The 26,198-nt window shown below is 40.1% G+C and overlaps 1 protein-coding gene across 7 annotated transcripts in view; it reads right to left on the reverse strand.

Moving 5' to 3' along the window:
• Window positions 1-476: 476 nt before the first annotated feature.
• The window catches only part of LOC141973633 (uncharacterized), a 31,817-nt gene continuing 6,095 nt past the window's right edge, over window positions 477-26,198 (reverse strand). For 2 of the 7 annotated variants that reach the window (XR_012635570.1, XR_012635571.1), the window contains exons 2-14: window positions 25,509-25,886; window positions 19,070-19,201; window positions 16,660-16,794; window positions 16,158-16,286; window positions 12,243-12,371; window positions 10,481-10,609; window positions 7,761-7,889; window positions 7,003-7,239; window positions 5,607-5,733; window positions 5,314-5,437; window positions 3,316-3,360; window positions 1,499-1,705; window positions 477-533 (exon numbers count right to left, since the gene is read on the reverse strand). Coding sequence is in view for 1 of the 7 variants with exons in the window: in XM_074932406.1 (XP_074788507.1) it covers window positions 5,663-5,733; window positions 7,003-7,239; window positions 7,761-7,889; window positions 10,481-10,609; window positions 12,243-12,371; window positions 16,158-16,286; window positions 16,660-16,794; window positions 19,070-19,201; window positions 25,509-25,539 (1,122 nt within the window). In the remaining 6 variants the exon portion in view is untranslated. Of the gene's footprint in view, window positions 534-1,498; window positions 1,706-2,160; window positions 2,211-3,315; window positions 3,361-5,313; window positions 5,438-5,601; window positions 5,734-7,002; window positions 7,240-7,760; window positions 7,890-10,480; window positions 10,610-12,242; window positions 12,372-16,157; window positions 16,287-16,659; window positions 16,795-19,069; window positions 19,202-25,508; window positions 25,887-26,198 lie in introns of those variants that run through there. The other 5 variants (XR_012635573.1, XR_012635574.1, XR_012635575.1 and 2 more) reach the window with 5 other exon arrangements.

The raw sequence follows: 26,198 nt of genomic DNA on the forward strand, positions 1-26,198 counted from the left end.
TGGGAGTATTTCTACTCTGAAACATGACAAATAGGAAGTCTATATTTAAAGTAGATGAAATGGGATGTTATCAAAACTAACCTGCAAACGTATTTTTAAGCCAGTATATTATAGAATAAATGAGTTGCATACCTGTTTCTATAACATTTACTGCCATGAAAAAAGAATGATCAGGATCCCCAGAGTGTGGCATTTGCCCATCTGTCCCTTGTATACACAGTACAAACCCCATGTTGAGATTCTGTTTGATGTACAGCAATTGTTTGCTGGACAGATTAAGAGCCAAAAATTATGCTGAATGAGAAGAAGGAGCACAACCATGCCGCTTTGCCCCTTCAGAGTCCTACACATCAGCTTTTGGGGTCATTCGCTGCTGACCTCCTTTGTAGAGGATGTGGGGCTATCTCGAACCGGTAGCAAGTCATAATGACATGGAATATGGCTGGTTTTTGGAAGATCATAAGATTTTGGAAGATCCTGGCTGAAACGTCCACTGCTGCTGAATGCTCCCTGGACAATGCTGACTGCAGGTTCTGTGATAAAAGAGAGCACAAACATTCAGCACTAGAAATGGCAAACAGAAGGCAAACACTGTACTTCATTTCAGTTTGCATTACAAAACATCCACTCCTTTCTGCTTCAATATAAAGCCTTGCCATGCTGAGTCCTGAAATGCAGGTGTAGAAACAAAGGCTGATGTTAAGATGTTTGGGGTTTACACTAAGTTACACCTAGATGTGGGCTTTTACTGGCAGAAGCAAATAGAACAGCATCTGTTCTTTGTGTGTGGAAAAACTGAAAAAAAAACCCCAAAGGCCAAATCTGGGACTTTCAAGGTTTTATAAAAATGCTTAGAAGCACCATGGGGATATTGATGGATTTCAGAGGAATCTCTAATTGGGGACAGAAAAGGAAGTCGGTATCCTCTGACATGTGGCATACACTTTATTCCAGACCAGAGACCATTAGGATAACTAACATTCCACAAGACCCCAAGGTTTTCTGTAACTGCAGTAACTACAGTAATGCAGTAACTAGATAGGGCCCATATCAGTAAAATACTGTGTCTGTGGGTGAAGATGCTGTTCTTTCAGATCAAGAGGAGGAAACTGTTATTTTCTATCCCTTCCATACACTGACTCCAGCTGTGTTCAGTACTTACCAGCCTGATCTAGAGTTGAATTATACCGCAATCAAATGCTCATCTTATCTTTATGGTGTTGTGTAAAGAAAGGGTTTCAAACCAAGGAAATTCAGAGGTATCTCTAGGTTACAGAACAGAGCTGAACATATTTCAAACACTGTTCTTGTGAATTACACCACTTATCTCAAAAGAAGAATGTTGTTACAGCTTTTGCTCAGCAAATAGCATCTGAACATATTGTCCTTTTTGTCAGTGATTCTTCCTGTGTTTTCATTAACGTAATTCAAAGAAAAAAAAAAGTTCTGTGCTCTTTGTTCTTAACCTTCAACGTCTAGGAGTAGATTTTGTACTTACCAACTTCAGAAACATTTTTATTGGCTGAAGCAGAGCTGGCAATCTCAGCATATGGAGAGTCCCTGCGTGCTGGTGACTTCATTTCAACGTATCCACATTCAGAACTTTTTGGTACAAGAGTTGGTGGGTCTTTTATAGTAGCGTATGGGTTCTCAGAACTACTTAATGAGCAATTACTTAAACTGTATTCAGAGTTCTTCACTAGATCTGCAAAAGGAGAATACATTACTCTCTCAAGCATGCTACATACTACGGACATTGCTAATAAACAGGGCATTCTTTAATTTTGTATTCTAAAAAGTCAGTCATAAATTAATATTTAAATGGAAACCGTCCATAACACTGCAAAATGGTTATACAGCAAAATTAAGGAAGGCAATTCTAACTGCTATGCTCTTTTGTGGCCTTAGTCTTGACATCAGCAAATTCTTGTTGCAAAGTCCAAGCACCTTCAATTCTGGTTAAAATAGCTAGCAACAAATACAAAAAATGTGTAGAATCAGTTTTTAATAGGCACTTCAAAATACTTTGTGCCTCTTCAAGTGCTGAACTCAGGACACTATTAGAAGATCCAAGACTGTTCCCAACAGCAATGTCTGGGCAGGTGGTAACTTCTAGAGAAGGCCTGTTTGGTGTTTGTGGTTTGAGTATGCAGCCACACTGAAAGAGTAACCAGCTTCTCCTAAGTTTCCATAAGGTGCACACAGGTGAACTGAAAAGGAAACACCAGGTGGCTTGTCACTTCAAGATTTAGCTGAAGGGCAGGTAACTGTAGTTTAAGAGAAGACATAGTTTGTTATGCTGGGAAGAGATTTTGTGGCATCCCTGTTACTCTGTTCTCTGTGTTGTTTTGTGATATGCTGTGTTATTTAAGCTTTAGAGCTGAGACTTTCTCAGCTTGTTCCCAACTCCGAGTATCTAGTGTGAGACTGACCTTGGTGAACCTCTCAGTGGTTAGGTGCTCACAACTGTGACTCTTCTAAGGTATTTTAAATTGGCCTTCCCCTAATCCCCCAAGAAATGTCAGGGATAATAAATCACTCCTTCATCTTAACTGTCTTGTATTACACACAAGGTGAAAAACCAGCTGCTTTTGTCTACATATTTAACTCATAGATAATTCATATGGACTTAGTTGCACTTTTTTCATTGTTTAGACATCCAGGCATTCTAGTCACCCCTGCCATACCTTAATCATGTAACAAAAATAGCGGCACACACCAGTATAAGTGGTCCGGTATAAAGCCTTATGAGAAAACTGCAGAATTCACAAGATGAAAGTATCACCACTACCCTGAATTTCTGAAGCTTCGCCTTTCTTTCTATGTATTCCTATTTTGATATCCCTTCTGAAGGCCTGCACTGAATGTGATGAAGCACTGCAGGCTTGTAGTCATGCAGTTCTACACTGCCCAGGCCAGTTGCAAGAGAAATTGGTTCTCTTTTAAAGCCTTTCATCAGAGGCATCCTTACCTGTTTCACTAGGCTGAATTCAAGGGCCATCCCCCTTCTGCTGTCTAGAACAGAGCCATTGCATGACTTGATCCTTACAGAAACATTTGATCTATGTGACACACAGGGGACTTAGAAAGACTTGGTTTGGTTTGGGGGTGGTGGTGGGGGTGGTTTTGTTTTAGACCCTTCCCTCAAAAATACAACAAAAAAAGTAAACAAACTTCATTCATCGATTCAGTGTCTAGGAATAATTTAGTCTAAAGTTATTTTATATTCTCTTCACAAAGAAACAAAAGATATTTGAGAAGAGTAAACTGAATGTCTACGTCACTTCATTTAAATGCATCAGAAAATAACCTCACCTGTCAGGGACTTTCCCAAATATCCCCTATCAAGTCCAAAAGCACCTAAGAAAAACGATATAAAAAACACAGTAGTTTTAAAATCAGAGAAAAGTGGTTAGATAACAGCTGCTAAAGCCTTAAGATTTGCTTTGGCACTAATGGCTACCTTAGCAGAATAATTCTTTTATAAGCACTGTGAAACTTCCCGGCATGGGGTTACAGAAGCATTGTTGCTATTTGTCTGCACACTTTCAAACAGTAGCTTCCCAAACAGAGAAGGTGGTTAAGGTCGTAAGGGAACCTCATAGATGTCACAGGGCATTATGCTTCCCCCAGTTACTCTTGAATGAGTCTCTAATAACTGCTGTTCGATTAAAGCATATTTTTTGTCTGGATAAATTGTTTCGACCAGAAAGGCATCCCACCTTGACCTGAAAATCTGCAAGTATGCAAAGTTTACTCCAATTCTTGCTACTGTGCTTGCACAGTTAATGACTCCCACTGTGTTGTCCAAGGTCACTCTCTTCCAGTCCCTTCTGCTGCAGGAATGGCCTAAACACCTAGCACCTAAGTCTACAGCTTTGCAATTATGTGCTAGCAACAGATTTCTCTCAATAGAAACACAGGTAATCAGCAATGCCTGACAACTGTCTTCAGAGGCCTGTCACTTACCTGGTTACTAATCCATTCAAATAGCTTTGATTGATACTATGGAGTGCTAATTTTTTAATCAGATTGTACTGTGATACAATGCTAGCAGCCTTACAAAAGCCTAAAATCATTTTACCTATATAGTATCTCTATAAACAAAATTCATAGTTTCCAAGGACTAAGTCATGTTCCTTGAACAGACCTAAACCAATTAATTTTACTCCTACCCTGTTTTTATTTATCAGATCTCGTGTCAGCTGTTCTGTTGTTTTCACCAAGACTAATGCCTACTAGAGATATCCTAGTAATCCCATCTGATCTTCTAGAAAACAGATATAACATCAGCATTCATCCAGTCCTCTGGATCTCCCTGTTAATCAAGATCTACTGCAGTGGATTAACCACAGCCAGTATCTCTTAAGAGTCTGAAGTGCTAGCACAAATGGTCTTAAGAAAATGTGAACACTCAAGCATTATGACTGAAACCCATTTTCTAAGAAAACTCAGGTCTGAGCCAGACGAAGGCTGGGGATGCGCAGGAAGAAACTGCTGCATACTGTTGTTCTGATTCTCAGAATCTGATACCGATAAGGACCAAAAATGAAGCTAATTAAATTATCTGAATTATACTAGTACTGAAAGTCCCTTTTAAGGCTTCCACTGGTCAGAGAGGTAATCAGTGCAATCCAGTCTTTTTTGGAATGCAGGAGACTGGGTAAGGACGGTAAGACAGCAAAGATATCATAAAGCAGGATAAAGCAACTCTCATCAATTCTTGGGCATTTTTCTTCTTAAGGACAGTGCTCTGTCTTTTAGCAAAGAGGAGCTTTAGCTGGGAAGATGCCCCTAGAATTTACATCTGAAGCAGCTCAGAGATGAGAAACTACTTTTTCAAGCACCGATTCCATTTGGTGTGGATTTAAAAAAAGAAAAGGGTATGCAAGCTCTCATTTATTTAACAAGAACATGCAATTTTGCCAAAGTAGACCCTCATTGTACAATACCCTGCCAATTGTTTGAAACGAATTCATAGTTTCAAACTATTAGTTTCATTGAATGAAACTAATTAGTATGCAAATCTTCTAATAAAAATAGTACGAGACATTTTGCATATCATGTCTGCACTAGGCATCAAACCGATTAATTGTTCCTCACAAGGATTCACTTTTTCATCTCCGGGGGGTACTGCCTTAAAGGAAGGTCAAACCCGTAACTCTGAACCTCACACACAGTCTAACAAGCCGGGTACTACCCTGAGTGGAGAACCAGGAAAACAAACATCCCTGCTTTCTAATCCATCCCAAACAGAATGAATAGCATTCACATTCTCCTCCTTTTTTTTTTTTTCCTCTTTTTTTTGGTTACCAAGCTCATTGAGGTAGCCACCATGTTTCCAGTCTGCAGGCAGTGTTCCTGTGTAGTCCATGACAGTTCCTCGTTTTCCAGGTTGCACATTTTTAAGGTTCACAAACAGCTGATTGTTTTTTGCCTGTTTCACAGAAAGACAGGTAACAGAAACTGAAACTGATGGGAAGTTGCTAAATTTCCAGATTATAATCAGGGAAAGCAAAAATAAACCAAATATGAAACATTAGAGAACAAAGTAAAATAAAACAAACGCTAATTTACACAGAAGCATCCAGATTTTTATGCTTTACCTTTGCTAGGGTCGGTCTGTCGATGTTGTTGACATGAGGTGGGGTAGTACATTGAGTTAGAGTATGATAACTAGGTTAGAGAAACAGGGACTGTTAGCATTTCCACCATTACTGTGAGGGATGGTTTCTGAAAAGAAAAAGAAAGGGAAATAAACAACTAAAAATAATATAGCAATTCTTTCACAGGTTATGTTTTTGACAGTGTTGCACTGATTGGAGAATCTGATTTAGAGTTTCTGAAAAAATCTAAAAATCTTGCATTCATTTAAAGAAATTAAGAGATATGGAGCAGACTAGTCACATCCTCACTTTCAGCAAAGAGCATTCAAAAGTGTCACTTGCTCATGTCTCTTTCTGCTGTGGTCCCTCTTTTGCCTCTGTAGTCACAGCATTGTCCTAGTTATAGACACTTTTACCATCAAGTTCACAGCAACGTTTTCTGGTGCTGCAAGAGCACCATCACCTTTGCCATCAGCTGTCACTCCAACAACTATTTCTGCTGGTTTCTTTGCCTGCTGCCCTTCTTAATAGCTGTGTGCAAAAGACAGCTTTGCCTCGTTTCATGTACCCATTGCATCCCAACTCACATGCACGTTCATAGGTCGAAAACTCCTGGTTTGTTTCAAGAGCACTGTTCCTTCATTTCACCTGTTTCAAATTCCAGCCACTCTGCTATCTGCTTCTCTATAGAACCTTGCCACAGCTCGTGTGAAATTCTGATTTTCTACAGTTACTGCAGTCTTTCTGTATTCAAGTGTAAATTTAAAGTCTCAATAGAAACCGCATTTTGCCACACTTTCCAATTCTGTTGAAAAACAGGCACAGAGGAATAGAAATGTCCATACTTCCACTGTTCAATGCAGAAAAACATTTGAGGGTGCAAAAGGTTTCACAGTGAGATGCATGGTCACTTTTTCATTACAGTGAACACATTTTACCAGGGTAAACCACCTTCACGGTATCAAAAGCAGTGATTAAAAGACCACAATGCAGAACAAACTAAGCAGCTACGGATGCTGGAGCAGCATCCTTCTGAACTTGGGTGAACTGTCTCTGACAGCTGAAAGGTAAGCACCCAGCTCTACCATCACATCCCACTGGTCTCATGTGCCCAGTTCACCAGCACCACTGTCTGTGTGGTCTCAGGGACTGCTCTCCTGTGAAAGGCAGTTGAGAGCAGTGTGTCAGTCGTCTTCTTACCAGGCAAAACTGGAGAAGACAGCCTTTTCAAAATCAAGTATGTTTCTGCTCACCACAGCCCTCACTAATGTGAAAAGGTGAAATGGGCACATTCAAGCCCTGCTAGGGACAGATCTGAACCCCTTCAGAGCTTGGCTAAAAAAGCACAAAGTCATAAGATGGAGAAAAAAACCACCCTGTTCTAAATGTTACTTACCTGAAATGGTATAATCTGCATTGATGACCCTCATAGCCGGGGTCCAGGTCACTGCAGGCATGTCTGTTTCTTTTCCTTTCTGCTTGTGTCTGTAAATGATGAACAGCACCATCAGGAAAAGCACAACCAGGACAGGAATGATGATGCCTGCTACAGCTCCTATCTGGTAAGAGGCAGCAGGGATGACAGTACTGGTACGACTTAAACTGTTCAAGTTTCCCACTGTAATTACAGCAGCTGAAATACAAGAAGAAATTCAAATATGCGGCATAAATTCAGAAGTTTATGTGCCAGGAGCAGAAGACAATATTTCACTTCTACATTTTGCTGCTGATTTAACTTATTTAATAATGCCAAATCGGAACTATGTCAGAAACAAATATGAAGACATCCTAGCCTTAAGAAAAAGCACAAATCTTCTTCACAGAAAGAGATACTGTCATGGAGTTGAAAAAGTAAGGACATTCTTCAGGCAAAAGCAAAGAGCAGGTAAAGCACATGCTCTATCAGCAGCTCTGGACAGCACAGCACTGTAAAACATTTCATGCAATCTACACTTGAGTGCTTTGCTCCAATAAACTATCACTATCTAATGCTTACAAAATCTACTGAATATATATAATTTAATAGAATGGACTACTTAAAACACACATGCCTTGTCAGATTAACTTAATGAATGATACAGCGATAACATCGAATAGGTTAATCCAAGTTGTATATAAAACAATTGCAATAATTTTATTGCATCTAGGCTTTACCTTGATCACACCTGGCCCCTTTCCAGCCTGGGCTGCAGTAACATGTTCCCGTCATGTGGTCACAGGTTGAGTTGTTCAGACAGTCACATACCTGCCGGCATCCATACCCATACGTACCTTGAGGACACTCTACAGAAAATAAGTGCAAATAAAAATCAGACACAGTCAGTACTTCTTAAATGTTTTGCTGTTAAAGATCTACAGCACCATAAATGCTACCATTTGTTCCTAAACCCACACGATTTCGTACGTGGCCAGCAGATGGCAATGTGTTATTAGTGGTAGATGTCTATGGAAAAGATTGTCTTAGAAGTCCTCTCTGTGTGTATATATATATATATATATATGTGTGTGTGTGTGTATGTGGAGGAAAGGAGAGGAAAAGAAGGAAATTGTATTCCGGAGTGATTTTCCTTTACCTCTAATTTTGCTGCCACTAAGGCAGTTAAATTAGGACAGAAAAAAAAAAAACAAACAAAAAACAACCAAACCCAAACCAGAAAAGATTAAAAGGGTAGAAGCCAGTGAAGAAATGGACAAAATGTGAACAAGGTGCCAGTTCCACGCCAGAATGTCAGGGCTCCCTGGTTACTCAGATACCCGTGCTTGAAAAATCCACATGATCACATGAATGGAGCCAGACATCTGCCTGCTGTCATGTCATATGACAGATATGCTGACGTGGTAAAAGAGCAAAAGCTAAAAGGTGTAAGAATGAGACGAATATACACTACGCATTTATATAAAAATAAAAATGCTCCTAGGCTGCTTGTAGCATACTTTGATATTGTAATGTATACACTGAGAAACCACCTACAGTACAAAAATGCTAAATTAAGAAAAATAAGCTAATTGGAAGAGTTTTACACAGTTTTTTTTAATCTCCCAGAATTATTTGCATAAATTACAGAGCAAATTGTCTCCTACATCGTGTAATTATCATGGTAGAGAATTATCCTACACTGATAAAAATTGTTTCTTTTACAGTGCCACCTCTGTTACTGTGTGGCTTGTTACATTATTGTAGTTCTGATGGTTTGAGGAAGTGTGGCATTCTTCACCTTCTGAGACACAATTTTCTGAAATCTCTCAGGAGTTTGTGACTGTATTAATTTGGTTTTGGCTTTTAAAAATAATATAACTCATTTTTATATACTATGTATTTACAAGATAATGTAACAAAATAGGTGCCAGAGAAATGTTCTTTGCAGCCTTGATAAATCAGACTCATGCAGAATTTCATGCTTATATACACCTTCTCCTTCTCTTGGTTACATTCAATAAAACAAGATTACAGCTACTGAAGTCAATGGCTGGGCAAAAGCCATCATGCCATAACATATTTAGTCATTTTGAAATCTGGATTGGAATGAAAAGTCAGTATTTTAAACTGATGTTCAAATTCAGAAGTACCAAAACATGTAGTTCAGTATTTTTAAATCAGAATTATACAATTATAGTATAAAATAGAAAATTTATAAAACATAATAATCAAGTTAGATTTGCCAAAGTATTCAAAATTAATTCTTGATACCACAACATCAAGAGAGGATCTTAAAAAGTTCATCTTTTCCTAAATATTATTGCTCTTTTGAAATGACACACTGAAATCAACAGAGTAGAATAAGAAAATATAAATTGCTAATAATTACATGTTGCCCGTTATTGTTTCGCTGAAATAAATATATTCTTCTAAACCATTCAGACTGTGTTGCAACTGTCTTTTTCTTCGGGAAAAAAAATCCACTTCCAAATTTTTAGTGGTTCTGCCATAGATGTTCTTTAGCCTTAAAAACATAACTCCTTTTGCAGCTGGGGCTGGACCCACTGCTGAGGGAATAAAGTGTGTCTATGGGGATGGTAACCTCCCCCCCTTCTGTCACTGTGCTGCCAAGTGTGACCCATGCTATCTCGGCCACTGCACAACACATCCAGATGCAGCTAAATCAGTCCTGGTTATGGGTAGTAAGTAGTGTCCTCCACACATCAAAAGCAAAGCCTTGTGCACAATGCTGATGCCAAAGACAGGTTTAAAGCTCCACAATAGTGGGTTGAATGGATTGCGTCCCACTGAAGCATAATGCATGAAGTGTGGGAGCACCACTAGTGTTAGCAGAAGTTGGGACTAACAGTTCTGTGCCTATGAGCCTGATGATTTTTAATGTTGTACAACAGTATACCACCACTGATATCAGTGGTGTTTGTTCTTGATTTTCTTGCGTAAAGAATCACACACATATGAAAACAGAATGCCATCTGTTACACTTTTATAATCCAGTTGTATTGTAAAACCCCATTGCCAAGATTAATTTTATCTACTAGGACTGATGTGGTAAAAAACTTCCTTAGTTTTCTAACTATTAGTTTTCATTGTGGTTTATGCTAATGACAATTACTTGGATTCATTTGTTACTGTTACATGACAGAGTTGTGGGGGTTTTTAGCGTCGTGTCCAAAGCAAGTAGAATGTTGTTACAGATGCCTCTTACGTGTAGACACAAATTGAAAGAAACAGCCATCACAATCCTAATCAGTCTGAATAAATAACTGCGGGCTTTTTTTCTGTGTGGAAAAAGCCTAGGTCCAACTCCTGAAGCTCCTTCTCCATCAGAATTCCCACTGAAGCCAAGAGGCTCTATCACAAGACCAGCCAAAACAACAGAGTCAGCTCAGGGTTTAGTATTTGCTATCAGGCACAAACAATTCCCGTCCCTACTCACTCTGCTCGCAGCGCTTCCCCATGAACCCTGTGCGGCACGTGCACTGCCCACTGATGTGGTCGCAGTCGGCTCCGTTCTGACATTGGCATACCAATGCGCAGTCCCTCCCACGAAACCCTAGAGGACATCCTGGAACACAAGGAGGGGGAGGGGAAAAGGAGTGAAACAACTGCTCTAGAAATAAAATACAAATACTCTGGTTAAGTGTGTTATCGAAAAGTCATTTCTGTAGCCCTGCTACTCAGCATGGCATCCTACAACCGTTAGGCAAAAACTACATAAAAATCAGGTTGAGAAATTGTCTGGACAGCAGATGTTGAGAATAAGGCAGCAAGAAGGGATCCTCGAAGAAACGGGTTTAAGAAGATATCTGAAGGATGAGAAAGAGAGAGGGTAGTTTGTGAACCACAGCAGGGAGTCTGTTCAGTGATGCATGAGCCTTTGGACATATCTTCTGCACAGTTGATGCTGAAGCATAAAAAAATTAAAATAATAACATATTGTATCTCAGCTCCTCACCAAGATACCGTTTCAGTAGGAACAAGACATATCACCACAAAGAGATCATTATTCACCAGCAGGAAGCAAAATAACCACGACAGGTGACAGCTGAACCAGTACAGTGAATGTCTTACAGAGCTGCATCCATATGGCCCTATAATATATCTGTTACTTCCTGCCACTATGACGTTATTCACTTGGAAAAGAAGAGTTCTGATTTTATGAAAAACATGTAAACACCGAATGCAAAACACGTTTATCAGTCTTATTTTTCTTGAGTTCAGAGATAATGGCTATGCCCAGATTACAGACAGTGGGGGTGTCTGCATTAGAGATAAACCAATTGAAACTGTAATATGATACAGGTAAGAAGACAACTTTATCAATATCTATCTCTAAGAAATGTTTATTTCTCAATAAACGCCGTATACCTACACCCAGTCAGTGCACAGCTTGTATTTTTATTTTAATGAAAAGCTCTTGGAAAAAAAAATCATTAACGTGTTGATTACATGAATAAAATTCCAAACCAAATTATAACATTACAGTCTAGTGAAGTTACGTTTCTTATTTCCAAATAAAGTAGCTTCTACGTCAGTGTCTGAACTACAGGTGCTGAGCTAGAGCTCTTCCAATTGCCCCCCTGAGGTAGCAATTAACAGATAGAGGATGTACTATATGATCACTCTGCAGTGACAACAGGGACTGTGCCTCAGTGACCACGGCCACAGCTAAGACAGAAGCTACTCTCACGGCTTTAGTCAGCTCTGTGTTACCTTACAATCTTGGTTGTTGGGTCCCTGCTGCTAGAGTACTCCTTGGGGAGGTTTCAAAGAGAGAAGGAATTACATGGTAGCGTCATCCCACCCTGTGGGGAATGCCTGCAGAGCTGACACCACCCATGCTTCAAACTGCAGCCATAACCACACATCTGCAGTGGCAGCTTGTGAATGTCAGAGTCATTCATCCGGCATTCGTACATGCCAGACTCTTTCAGAGGGATGCCCGGCTGCAGCCAGAAGCTGTCTTACTCTGAAGGCCGGCAAAATGGGAGCCCAAATGCAGTGCTCGGCACTCTCTCAGTGCTTACACAGGGGCCTCCCCTGCAACCATGGAGGTAACGTGTTGCACCTTCTGGATCAAAAAAGGTCCAGCAGCATGGGTTAAAGATTAGATGGGTTATAGATTAAAGCGTGAAAGTACTGAAGGAAAACTCTGTCAGTGATTTTTAGACTAAGAACGGGCAACAAAAGTCACTTACTTGGTGTACAATACAGGCCAGTCCATCCCGGGGTACATTTGCACTCCCCATCAAAGGCACTGCAGTAAGCTCCATTATGGCAGTTGCACGTGTGGATGCAGTTTGGTCCCCAGTGGGAAGGTGGGCAAGCTAAAACAACTCAGAGCAATTAATGAATCTCAAATGACCAAGATCCTTGATACTCATGAATAGAGCTACTTACATTCACATATGAGCACCACTTTGTTTATCTCTTGGTTTTTGCTGTTTTCCTTTTAAATGCATTTTTTGGGCAGCTTCAATTCTGAGTAAATAGCCACAGATTTTTTTGGTCTTTAACTAAGGAATCGTTTTACTCTAAATACAAAAGTGCTGAAAAAGACTGAATGTGTGGAAGAAAACAGTGATACATACTTGATACTTAGTAACCAGGACACACATAGCATCTTTCTCATAGAGAAAGCCATGTAAGAATAGAAGGCCAAATACAATTTTACGGACTGCTTTAAGAAAACGTCATCGTGAATGAATTTGATACTGTGTACTGCCATTAGAATAGTGAAATGGTTCCAAAATGCTAGTTACTATTCAGAGACAGCAAAAGATCATCACAGAATCCTAGAATGGTTTGGGTTGGAAGGGACATGAAAGATCATCTAGTTCCACCCCCCCTGCCATGGGCAGGGACACCCTTCACTGGACCAGGTTGCTCAAAGGTCCGTCCAGCCTGGCCTCGAACACTGCCAGGGAGGGAGGGGGCAGCCACAACTTCTCTGGGCAACGTGTTGCTGTGCCTCACCACCCTCACAGAAAGAATTTCTGTCTTATATCTAAGCTAGATCTACTCTCTTTCAGTTTAAAACTATTGCCCCTTGTCCTATCACCACTTTCCCCAATAAAGAGTCCCTCCCCATCTTTCCTGTAGGCCCCCTTTAAGTACTGGAAGGCTGCTATAAGGTCTCCCCAGAGCTGAACAGGCTGAACAGCCCCAAGTCTCTCATCCTGTCCTCATAGCAGAGGTGTTCCTCTGAATTCGCTCAAGCAGCTCAATGTCCTCCTTATGATGGGGACCCCAGAGCTGAACACAGTGCTCCAGGTGGGGTCTCACAAGAGCAGAGCAGAGGGGCAGAATCACCTCCCTTGACCTGCTGGCCATGGTTCTCCGGATGCAGCCCAGGACATAGTTGGCCTTCTGCACTGCAAACGCACATTACTGGCTCACAGTTAGTTTTCCATCCACTAACACTCCCAAGTTCCTTCTCCGCACATCACCCAGCCCATGTTTGCGCTTGGGATTGCCCTGACCCATGTGCGGGACCTTGCCCTTCGCCTTGCTGAGCTTCATGAGGTTTGCACGGCTCCACCTCTCAAGCCTGTCAGGGTCTCTCTGGACGGCACATCCCCTCCCTCCAGCACGTTGATCGCACCACTCAGCTGGGTCTCACTGGCAAACTTGCTGAGGGTGCGCTCAATCCCACTGCCCGTGTCACCAACAAAGACGATAAACAGTACCAGTCCCCACACCGACCCCTGAGGTATCCCCCTCATCACTGCTTTCCACTTGGACATCAAGCCGCTGACCAACAGCTCCTTGCGTGCAGCCATCCAGCCAATCCACCAAGTGGTTCATCCATCAAATCCATTTTCTTCATGTCACAATGTCACTAAGTGCAGAGGGCACTGTAAGAAAAGCCCCTTTCTACTGATTAGGATTCACGTCTTGGGGTCTTTGCTGCTTTTAGTAAAGAGATGCATAATTTAAGAATAGTTTTGTGGAAGTACAGCACAAGTATTTCATAGGAGACAAGACACAGGTCAGACATGGAAGCCTTAGCTTCATTCCTGGGTAAATTTAAAGAGGGCTGGTAACTCCATGTTGTTTACTGATTTGTTGTCCAGAGACCTGTCTGAGAGCATAAGAATCCTTTGATTAATCCTTTAAGTATTTGCATAATGACTCATCTATGTGTGGGCTGTATTTTTGCAAAGCATTATCCTCGCCCAAATTTCACTTCATTAATAGGCTATGTTCTATTGAAAAAAGAGTATTGTTTGGTTTTTTGTTGTTTCCACTTCAGTTGTGCCTTGTAATAATTTTTATTACAGTTTTGTGTTTGAAATTAGTGGTCAACTAAGAAGGAATGTAAATCACATACAGAGGAAAGGTCAGAAGTTTCAAAAAGGTCGCTAGTTCCAAAAGAAATTAATGGAATCATTATTTTCCATGTGAACGAAAGGCCTTTATACAAAGCAAATAAACTTCCTCTGTTACAGTCCATGAGCACAGCCTCAGTAGACACTTCCATTCATATTGCTGGCACCATTTTCTTGTTATTGATTCAGTGAGTAAGTCCCTCCTCCTCCTAAATACCCCTATTCTGCTACGCTCCCAACTACCTACTTATTTTACCATAAAAACACGGAACTTTGTTGCTACTGGCTTCCACAGGAATAGGCCCAAGATTTATTTTGGTATCATATTGAGTTGTGCATGCTAATCACTTTGCAGAATTTAGCCAGCAAAGGTTTTTTTCCAAAATGACCAGATGTTACATTGCACTGGTACAGAGCCAGTTAACCTAGACCAGTCAAATCGTAAATTATATAAAGCAATGAGGCATGTTATTAGCAAGTGCACCTCCCTGGAAACCCCAGCACAATGCCTTTTGAATTTTGACATATCAGGGTCTGGTGCAGCTTCTTTTATTCATAAAAATGGGTTGACTGAAATTTTGGCATGCACGTGTTCCAGACTGTATGGATTTTGGTACCTTATGGAATTGGGTACGATTCTTGTGAGAATTTTACTTTATTCATTTATTTTTTTATTTATTTCCTGTCATTAGTAATTTGCATAGACCCAGCAAGGCATCCGGACAATGCCTAATTATTTAATAAAACTCTACGGGACACATGCAAAGTAGCGCCTAGACCTTCTCCTTTTTAAGTCAGTAACGAAGTCTTCACTGTGTTTAGCACACCAAGACAGTACTCATTGAGTGAGGTAGAATTACACTAAAAATGGGTATCTGTGAAACATTTATAAAAGGAAGAAAGAGAAACCCATCAGAAAGGTATAAGCCCTTAAGAAAGTAATTCTGAAAAAGCTCGTAACAAAACGTTCAAACGTTTAACAAAAATAAGGATGGTGTTGCAGCCAGAGCACTAACTTCTATGTGAGAAAATCTTGGCTTTGTTCTGAGCCTTGCCAGTAGCTCTTTATGGAACTGTAGCAAGACACAACACCCTGTATTTCCGTGCCTCAGCTCCTTATCTGTAAAACAGTACCTCTGTTACTCATAAGACTGTCCTGAGGATACAAGCCCTGGCATGTTCACAACACTACTGTGATAAGACTAAATAATTACAGACAAGTAAACAACAGATCAAGAACCCTCTCTGCAGGGCAAGATTCATCAACTCACAGACTTTTCCATGTTGGGAGAGACCTCCAGCATCACCTAGTCAAAGGATCTTCAACAATGATCATTTCACAACCTCTTCCAGGCTGGAGACTTCAGAGCTCCTCTGGACAGTTACTTGCTGAGCTTGACCACTTTCACAATAAGGATTTTTTAACTTGTATCTAGTAAAAGTCATCCTTGCTGCAAACTGTGAGCGCTGCCTCTTGCCTTTTCACAGTGCACTTCTGAAACAAGTCTGATCCAGCTTCTCTACAACTCTTCTTTGGGCCGTGGAAGACTGAAAACCGATTGCTCCGGTGGTATGCTCCGGCCCGCTTACTAGAAAAATCATAGTGCAGATGTGCTTCTGATAGTGCCGATGAAATGCAGAAAAGTTGAGGATCTCTTCCTTATATACTATGAAGTCCTCATTTCTGACTTAGACAATGTTTCTTTAGCAAAAAGTAGAGAATTCAAATAGCCAAACCCTGATTAATTGTTTTAAAAATAAAGGGAAAAAGCAGGTACTTACGCTGAGAGCAGTCACTACCAATCCAGCCAGGGTAACACTGACAGGATCTATCAACAGGATTACATGTTCCATTATTGGTGCAGGTGCATATTCCAATGCAGTTCTTGCCAAATCTGCCACTGGGACATACTGAGAACAAGTTGTCAGAGTTAGAACTCCTTGGAATCAGAACAAGATTGTATTTTCTTTATTTCAAGAGAAAACAACTGATCTTTAGATCAAGAAACACATCGCTTACTCTAATGTTAAAGTAAGGCATTAGAAATTCTGGTAAGCCCTTCAGATATACTTGTTACACAAATAATACAAATAAGAATACAGGGGGTTTCATACTTAAGGATCAAATGTTCAAACAGCTTAAACCTGTTCAAGAGTCCTTATTTATAAACTGCACATACTACAACAGAAAAACTATTGGTTTTATAGTTTCCAAGTGATGGAATGAACATTATTACAGGGCTTGGTCCCTGCATCCCAGAAAAGTCTTTATTCCAACTTGTACCTTCATTACAGAGGGCTCCTGTAAATCCAGGTAAGCAGTCACATAAGCCAGTAATATGGCGGCAGGGACCACTACTGTGTACACACTGGGGGCATGTCTGGCTGCAGCGGTGTCCACAAAACCCAGGGGAACAAACTGGAATCAGAAAGAACAAAGTGTCATTGCATCCTGCACTTCCTATTACAGCCAGGAACTACTCTTCAGTGCACTTGTTCCTGACTTTGAATTAGGTCTGCTTTCTAAATACACAAGAGTTGCAGTGGTGGTTATTATTCACTCAGTTCAATGCTTGACGCTCAAGAAAGGAGATTTGCTCATCTTCCTCAAGGGTTTACTATATTCTAGTTAGTAATGACTTCACTGACATTCTATTATTTGTCTGGCCACACTGTACTTTGGCTATGTTTGAAATGCTTATATACTGTATAAATTATATTATATGATACATAGAATAATATATAATTATATAATTTACATATAATGATGTAATATGTTATGATTATATATTATGAAATTGCCTATACATTATATATCCTCTACAACATGAAAAATGCATATTTTAAAGCATATTGGAAGAAAAGTAATTCAAAAAAATAGAGTGGATAGTTTTATCAGTAGATGAATAGGGTCATTCCAGACCTTAACTTCTTAGGTGTTTCCTAATTTGGAATACAAACAGCCATTACTTCACCGAGAGAAACGTACAAACGTTTTCCAATCCTCCTTCGTTTGGGTACCCACTGTACTCATTACGTGGTACAGACAGCTATGCATCACCTAACTTTTAGAGAAGCTGATACCAGAAATACAGAGTTGTCCACTTAATTCTTATACAAAAAACACTAGTTTCTTAAAAGAAAGAAAAAAATGGGAAAAAAGAAAAGGCTGTCACATAAAATTTCCTTCTTTGTTGCTCTAATCCCTCTTGGTGATTATTTCCTGATAAATTAAAATATTAGGTAATGCATCAAGAGAGATACCTGTTGCAGAGCAGCAGTTAGCACTGATGAAAACTAACTTGGAATCTTTTCAATATTTTAATTTCATTCAAGATTTAGTCGTTTAATTATGCACTGGATACAAGTCATGTGGCCAGATCTCTCTAGAGGTGAACTTTTCCAAGTGAAACAGTGCCAAAAGGTCTTCCTGTTTACTGAAAAGGCACTTTCTGACTGGGATCCAAATTATTTGTATGACCTTTGTCTTCCCAGCCTCCAGACGGTGCCATCAGAGAGGGGCTCCGAGAGCCACTGGACTGGAAGCCTCTCGTCCAGGTTGTAGGCACAGCTCCAAAACACAGGGAACATTTTCACATGTAGCGTTAGTCTGCTTTTGGATTAGCCGATTAACTGTGAGGCTTTAAGAGATTAGATAGTGAGAATAATTACTGCACTTAGTTAGCAATGCTTAAAGAATACTAATGCCACACTAATGTGTGTAGTAGTAGTGTCACAGGCAGTCACATTCTTCAGCTTGAAATCTTGCCATTCCCGGACTTCATCCTCTTCTGGTTCTCCTTCTACAGGCTAGTAACCATTTCATGTTGTCGCCTGCCTTCTAAGCATCTTTTGGAGGACCTAGTGGCATGCCTACATGGCCTTACTCCACCTGCTTCTTAACCCTGTTTCTGGGAGACCTCCTCTGAAAACAGGACTAACCTCCAGGTGCAGAGGACTCACATTGTTCTTCTCTGAACACTTTGCCATCACAGCTTCAACAATTCAAGCTGAAGACAGCTAGACCGCTGGCAAACTGACACAAATCTTGGGAAGATAGGTATTGCGCACACCACCTCATTTCTGCCTCCCTGTTTCTGGTATGATGTGCCTCAGTTCATCCGTATCTCTCTTCTTGTGACATTTAAATTTTACAGAGACAAATTCTTCAAATGCAACTGTGGGTACCTATGATAACCTCTACTTACTGTGAGGCCTGATCCCACTGGCCATTCTTTCCTGTTTCAAAGTAAGTGTTTAAAAAAGACCAATAATTAAGCCAATGATTCCTACCAGATCCAACACGAAGCTAAGATTTCTAGCTTGTGAAACTCACTCACCTGCCAAAACATGTATTACAAAATGAATGTGCATCAATCACATTTGGAAATGCTTGCCTTTAGAATGGAATCCTCTACCACATTTGTTTCTTAGACATAATGACATCATGGGACAGACAGGGAATAAAAAGTGAAGTTGTACCATAACAAGAGGAGCACTACCAGTTGGAAACATTTCTTACTTTCACATAATACTTATTCCCATATATTCATACATTTTGACAAAATGTCCAATCAAGGAGTGCTTCAGTGGTACGTCATACTACAATCAACAAAGCATTATGATATTACATCCCATGTATCCAAGTAAGGGAGGGAGAGACAAAGATTTTAAAGCGTTTATTTTGTCCTTACTGCCTCTGTATCCTGGTGCACACTCACAGATTCCATCATCTGGAGAGCAGGATCCTCCGTTTTTGCAGTAACAGGATAATGAGCAATTTGGACCCCACTGTCCCTCAGCACACACACTGTCCCAGTGAATGCCTGCAACCATAAACAAAACTCTCACCTTCTGTAAAGAACTCTTATGCATAGTTAGTTTAAACCTTTGGTCCTTAAAGGACTTACTATTAAAACACAGCTCACAAAACCTGTTTATGAAAATATCACCAACAACAGGAAAATAGAACAAGTTAAACTTGCATCTCTGCTCCTGCCTTCCCCAAGAAGAGTGAATTTCTTTTCTATTCATAAAGAGTTCCATCATTTTCAAAGACCTTTATACATATGAAAATAAGGTCTTTTGTTCCTTTCACTTTCACCACTGGTATCAATAAAGAAAATCAAAAGTAGAAAGTCATTCAAATGCAGCAAAATAACGACTTTTGCTTCCTCCATAATGACTGTTTCAAAACAGCAAAAGCTTATTTTCAAATTCTGTGTTAGAGAAATGCACAACAAAAGGTATTTGCAGAAACTTTTCCTTCTGAATGTAAAAATTCTTAAGGTCGGACATAATTTTGTGTAAATATGGGGTGCAGGACACAGAATGATTTCTCATTAGTTCTGAGCTGATTACTGCTCAGCCTCAGACCAAATGGAAAAATATAGCGCACACAAAGGGTTTCTAAACACACCATGTGAACATTCCAAAAGGCTTAGCTGCAACAGTGTTAAGGATGCTGGTCAGTCAGTGCTTTGTCTAACCATTTTTGGCATAAAATTGATTATATAATGGCCACAACCAGAACCCCTATACATAAATCATAACGCAAACCACTAATTATAATCATCCAATTATGGGATGGTTTTTTCTTTGCAATGCAGCAACATTTAATATAACTTTCCCGTTTGGTTTTTCCACTATCTGCTTTTAAAAAGCATGCTGCATGTTAAATGCCAGCAGGCACCACTGTGGAACTCAGACCGTATTGTGTCTACAGTACTTTGCATTAACAATTAAGTATTACTGTAGTGCCTCTACGGAATGGAGCCCTTCACTAAGAGAAAAATGGACGGAATCCAACCACAAGCATGTCTTGCTTTGGAAGTATTTCCAGCAAAATATGTCACAGGTTCACTGGCTGCCAGAGTCCTAAAAAAGCAAAAGTTTCACATGTGACAAAAAAAAAAGTCTTTTATCTTTGAAGAGCAAAACCTACTGTCTGTAATACTGAAAAATCATTACACTGTTTACTGACAGACCAGACTCTGAGGTGAGTCCTCAACCCCCACAGCACGTGCCTTCTAAAGCTGCCTATATCCAAAGACTAACTCTAATGAGAGGAAAGGTGAAATTCCAGACTCTCAAATTGTTTGTTTCTCTGCAAGACAATCAACAGATTGAATAATCAAATACGTGGCTCAACAGATTGCACCAACTAATGCCAGCAAGAAAGAAAACACTTGCCCTTCAGAATCCAGATGCTAACCAGCAGCAGCCCACCTAAAACCCCTAATTGTACAATGATTACCGGTCAATAATGACCTAAAATAAATTGATTTTTAAAAAAGAAAGGCTTCTTAGATCATTACTTTTTCATTTTTGCCTGCGTGGGCAATGTCATTCTCCTGTCTTCATCTACATTTGAGAGGCAGTGCAGACTTGCTTCCCAGTAGCCTGGGTCAACTTTTTCATTCGCACCCTATTTGTGGATAAATAGATAACAGAGAGTGTTTTGATTTTGAGAGATATTGATGCACATCAGTGGGATGAGATCACGTCTTTTCTTTTTTAGAAACCAGACCACTTATTTCAGATGGGTAAGACTGTTCTGCTTGAGGTTTCCAAATCAGAGAACTTGGGTTTATAAGCCTGTGAAAGCACAAGCAGACACATGCAGAGCATTTCAGAACCGAGCCTGGCATTCTGTTCACGTGAGTGTTATCTGTCATATCATACATAGCTTCGCTCAGTGAACCCTGCTACAGAAAAGACATTTTTCACAGAGTCTTTATGGGTTTCAGTGGTGTTCAGTATACAATGGTCACTATTATCAAGTCAGAGGTTGCCAAGAGTTACCATAGTGCATTATCTGAGATTATGTAGACCAGTGACATACTATAACACCAGGCTCAATTATATCGTCTTGATCTGTGCACAGAGGGTGCTTTATGACAGCATGGTGTCAAAGGGTGATACTGGGCACACTGGGATAGAAAAGACCATGGGCTCCATACTGCATATAGCCACAACACTTAAAAGAGCCAGTAACTACCATTAAAAATGAAAAAGTTCCTCCAGTACACATCAGGAAAAATGATGCATTAGGGAAACTGAAAAAATCACCTTTTCATTCCCACTTTCACCCCTTGTCAGGAAGCAGTCAGGTGAAGAATGGTACTCCTCTACCTAGCAAAGAAACAGTGTACCCTAATTATCACTGAATAATAATTATGACAATCTAGCATACTGGAAGAGTGATGAGTATTACTTCTGTTTCACTATAAAAGAATTTTATTATATTCACTATTGATCACAAGCAAAATCAATTTCACTCTTGAGTTTGTCAAGAATGAATGTATGAAAGCAGAAATTCGCGTTCATCTAGTGATTTATTGCATCCCCACTTTTAAATCTCACTCGCTCACTGTTAGCTGGAGAAATTCACATGGCATTTAAAAATGAGAAACTGAGTTTCACATCTTAGAGCTCTAAAAATCAAATATGTGTATTTTTTGAGAAAGAATACGATAGAAATATTAAGAGGCTTAAAAAGCAAAAACATCATTTTCTACACTGTGATACTTCATATAAAATTTCAGAAAAGAAAGATAAGCTTTTGTAGAAAAGCTAGAAATCAGTGAGGAAAAAGAAATTATTAGACCTTGCAAAGGAAGATTAGACTCAGCTTTTACAACAATGGTATCAACAGTGTGCTTACTTACAATTGCCACGATTTCAAGTGCATGTTAATTTCTTATGCAATAAATTTGATTTTGGTAAGTTTTCATGTTGATTTTGATATGATAAGGGTATCTTTGAGGGAATCTTTTTGCCAGAGGTCTGGACAAAGAGCTCTTTGATGGCCTTCACAAGTTGCTAGGCAATACCTGAATGGTCATGATAAAACTTCAGCTAGGCTGCTCTGAAGAAATGCTCATGCATTTGATGCCCAGTGCTTTATGCTGGGGGCCTCCCATCTAAATCAGCATTTGTAGTTGCATGAATGAAGTCAGTCTTTAGGGATACCAGTGTTTCTGTCCATGCTAGCAGAGTGTTTACATACAGCCCATGCTATCTTCTTACGTTGAGACTCAATGATCCGTCCAAGTCAGATCAACAGAGAGCTAATTTGTTTTAGCATTTAGGGGGGAGAAAAATCCACAATCATTTCTTATGATCTTCCCAGGCAAATTTATTATTGGACTAAGTGCTATTTTCCAGCTTCTTATGTTTCCCTCACTCTGATAAGAAGTCATCCAAACTTTGAAAAGAATTATTGTTTTCCATTAAGGATGTGTATTTGCTATACGATTTATCTTCACAATACATGGAACTTTCCAGTATAGTCTCCCAGAATTAAAAACTATTTGTATGGTGGTGTACTTCCCAAATGTCAGAGCTAGATTTGATACACTGCAGCCTAAACAATAGAAGGATCAAGCCCTCAAAACTTCCAGAAATCTTGGTGTCATTAAAACTAATGATATTTCCATTATGTTCCAAGATCTCACCCTTCATACTTGATAGAAACAAACACTAGGTCACTTCAAGGAAGCTGAGATTCTGATGATGAGAATGGCTTCCTTACTTCTCTGTCAAATGATGAACGAACAGCCCAAAGAAAGGGGAGATAATGCACAGCGAAGAGCTGAAAAACTTCACAGGCACTACTTAGAAGTACCCTCACTGTCTTTGAGGGAAAAGAAGCACCTTGCTCCCTAGCTGAAGATAGAAAGAAGACCAATGAAAGTGTCTCAAATTAAGGAACTAATGCAACGATCAAAGATTTTTCTCTACAAGTTCAGACTGCTGCTTCTTCACTCGGGCAGCAAGCGAGTTTGTGCCCATCAGTTTTGGTAGGAAGCCAGCCACAAAAGCTTGCCAACAAAAAAAGTGCTATATTGGACTTCAAACATCAGCATCTGCAAATTTTAGCGGAAGAATCACTTTGGAGATATCATCCCCTGTATCTTTCTGAAGGCCATACTATTGCTGCATATTGTTATCTACTCCAGTAGTGCTCTTCTTTTCATCTACCACATTTTAGGTAGCCACAAGAAAATACTACTTCTCCTTTACTAAGCTTCTTGATAGGTAGAAGATAAATGTACTTCATCTACTGATTTAAAATTCTTCTTCTAAAAGAGTGGTATTTCTTCCACATAAAGATGCACCACAATGCACAGGCCATAGAGAGACACACAGTTACCAGATGTAACATAGGCTAAACCTCTTACTGAAGAATCCATCTCCCTAAGTTTGGATAGTAAATCCGGTGTTTATCATGACACAGTGCCCACATATGATTTCATTTTGCAGCACACTGAATATTCATGACATTGGGACCTTGTGCTTTAGGAGCCCTGGGGTAATCAGCCAAGGTAGAGAGATGCCCATGCTCTTGCAAGAGGTTCTCTGCTTGGGTGCATCAGGGTACCAGCACCATGCACGCCGTTCCAGCAGCAGCTTGTTTCTCAGTCTTAACGTGAGGGAGACCCAGGACAGTACTCTTTTATGTCTTTTTTCTACTATGTAGGAGGGGAAAAAAAGGCACACACACATTAAAAGCTAAGGAGCAAGGAAGAGTTCTAGTTTGTGCTTCCCAGGGGACATGGTTATTTGCATCAGTGGGGCAGGTGTCAGTTGACAGTCCTCCCTGTTACAACTCAGAAACAAATGTGCCTCTTAGAAATAACATCAGAAGCACACGGAAAGACACAGCACTTCCTCACAGAAACAACACATCTGGTGACGGGCAATCTGACTAGCATCAGCAGGTGCCCGGCACAGCAAAAAGTCACCAACCCCCTATCTGCTGTAGCATATGGATGAATACTGTGCACGCTGGTAAAATGTAGGCTGATATTACTGCATCTGTCTTTTCCATAAACCAACACTATTGTTTTGGTACAGATAGCAGACTAGTGGTATTTCATAATCCCTGTCACTGCATAACCTTTAAACTGATTTTTAAAATAACTAATCTCATAGCAGTATGACATGACATTTCTTCAAAAACAGAAAGGTCCAGCAAAACTGCACCCAAGAAAGCAGAACAGTAATGTGTTATCAGTAACACCCACACTACTGTAAGACAGTAGTAAATTGCTTGGAGAAAAACCTTTTCCCTTTTCACAATGCTTTAACGTGAAATCTCAGTTTGCAAGAATATGAATTCTCTAATCTTTGAGATGATTTGGAAAAACTGTATTTTGACACCTGCTTGCAGAACAGATAAGATTAAGGCATGAAATGAACAGTTACAGTGGTGCTTGCTGGACTGTGGTCATTGAGAGAAGAGGTAGAGGTAGCTCTTTGATGGAAGTTAACTTAAAGTTTTGGTATAAACTATTAGGGGAATTACTTATCATAACCTAATGGGGGAGTGTGACATTTTCTTCACCTTTCTTCTGCTTTCTATTTTAATGGTTCTAAGTATGAGCCGTTGCCCCGTTACTCAAGCCTATTTTAACAGATTTTCCAACACTAGCTTTAATCAAGAGTTATTTTTATTTCACACTGCAAAACTGATAGGCCTTTTCCGACATTTTCCTAACACAGACTACTTAAAAGAGAGACCACCAATAATAGCAAAAGCCTGGCCCAAGTGAGGCTGAAGAGCCACGTTTCCATTCCACTAGCAGAAAATTACATCAGTTCAGCAAACGCTTGCATGAAGGTATGTATTTTTCGCTGTCCTAATGCAAATTTAGTGTCTGGAAACAAGAAAAGAGAAGCTGGTGTCATGTGACTGACAGCTTGTTACAGACAGCTTTTCAGAACAAAAACCTGAAAATTACGAGAACACAGCCTGAGGTATCCTGTCATCCTGTGAAAACATGATGGCTGAAGCTGACTCTCTAATCTAAACAAAAGATATTATGTGTGCGTATGTACGTTTAGCTGGGCTTTCCTGTGCAAGATAACAAAAAATAAGGCGCTCAAACAAAGATTTTTCTGTGAGCCTGAATGCTAGCAGAACTCTACTAACAAAGACTCTCCGTCCTCGACTATGACTGTACTTTAACGGCTACTCTCCCTTTTTCTCAGTGCAGCTACATTAATTCAGCGTACCCAGAGTAATAAAGAAGCTGAACTTTCAGGACTCTGAAGTGGTAGGAAAAGCCACCCAGGAGATCCCTCGTCCTGGCTCACAAACAAGAAAGCATAGAAGTGAAAAGTTACCTGTGACTGGAGGTGCAGAAAATGATGGCATCAGCGGGCTCTGTGGTGCTCGACCAGCATGACCTCTTGTAATGTCACAGGTTGAGGACACAGAAAATCCTGAAATGGGGGGACCAGTGGGAGGTGCAGGGCCCGTAGTAGAGCTTCATGGAGAAGGTGCAGAGAACTGGGACATGGAGGTACCAAACGCTGAAGGGGCAACAGGAGGTGGGGCAGGAATTAGAGGTGGTGCAGCAGTAGAAACCCTTGCAGAAGGCACAAGTGGCAGAGAAGCTGAAGTCATCACAGGAGGAGGAAGTGGAGACAGTCCAGCTGGCAAGGGTGGTGAGTATGTGGGAGAAGATGACATGCTTGGTGCAGCAAGGGGACTAGGCAAAGCTAGGGAAAAAGAGAAAAAAGGGAGTTTTAGAAATGCTGTGTCCTAATCTCAAGAGATATAATTGTTCAGGTATTTTATAAGTAAGTTTTGACCTGGTCTGCTTTTTTCCCTTCAAAGTGATTTTTACTTCTGCTTGAGTTTGCATCCAACATCAATTGTGCTCATTTTTTGGTGACAGTATCTTGCAAGACCATCTCTTCCTTTTGCATTACTCTATTTCTGATAAGCTTAACAAGATGCATCAATGTTATAGCAGCTGAAGTCTGCCTCAGAAATTTCTAACTAGTTCTGCTCTTTCTGAGTGACTGTTT

Source organism: Athene noctua, chromosome Z, assembly GCF_965140245.1.
Source record: "Athene noctua chromosome Z, bAthNoc1.hap1.1, whole genome shotgun sequence".
Classification (NCBI taxonomy): domain Eukaryota; kingdom Metazoa; phylum Chordata; class Aves; order Strigiformes; family Strigidae; genus Athene; species Athene noctua.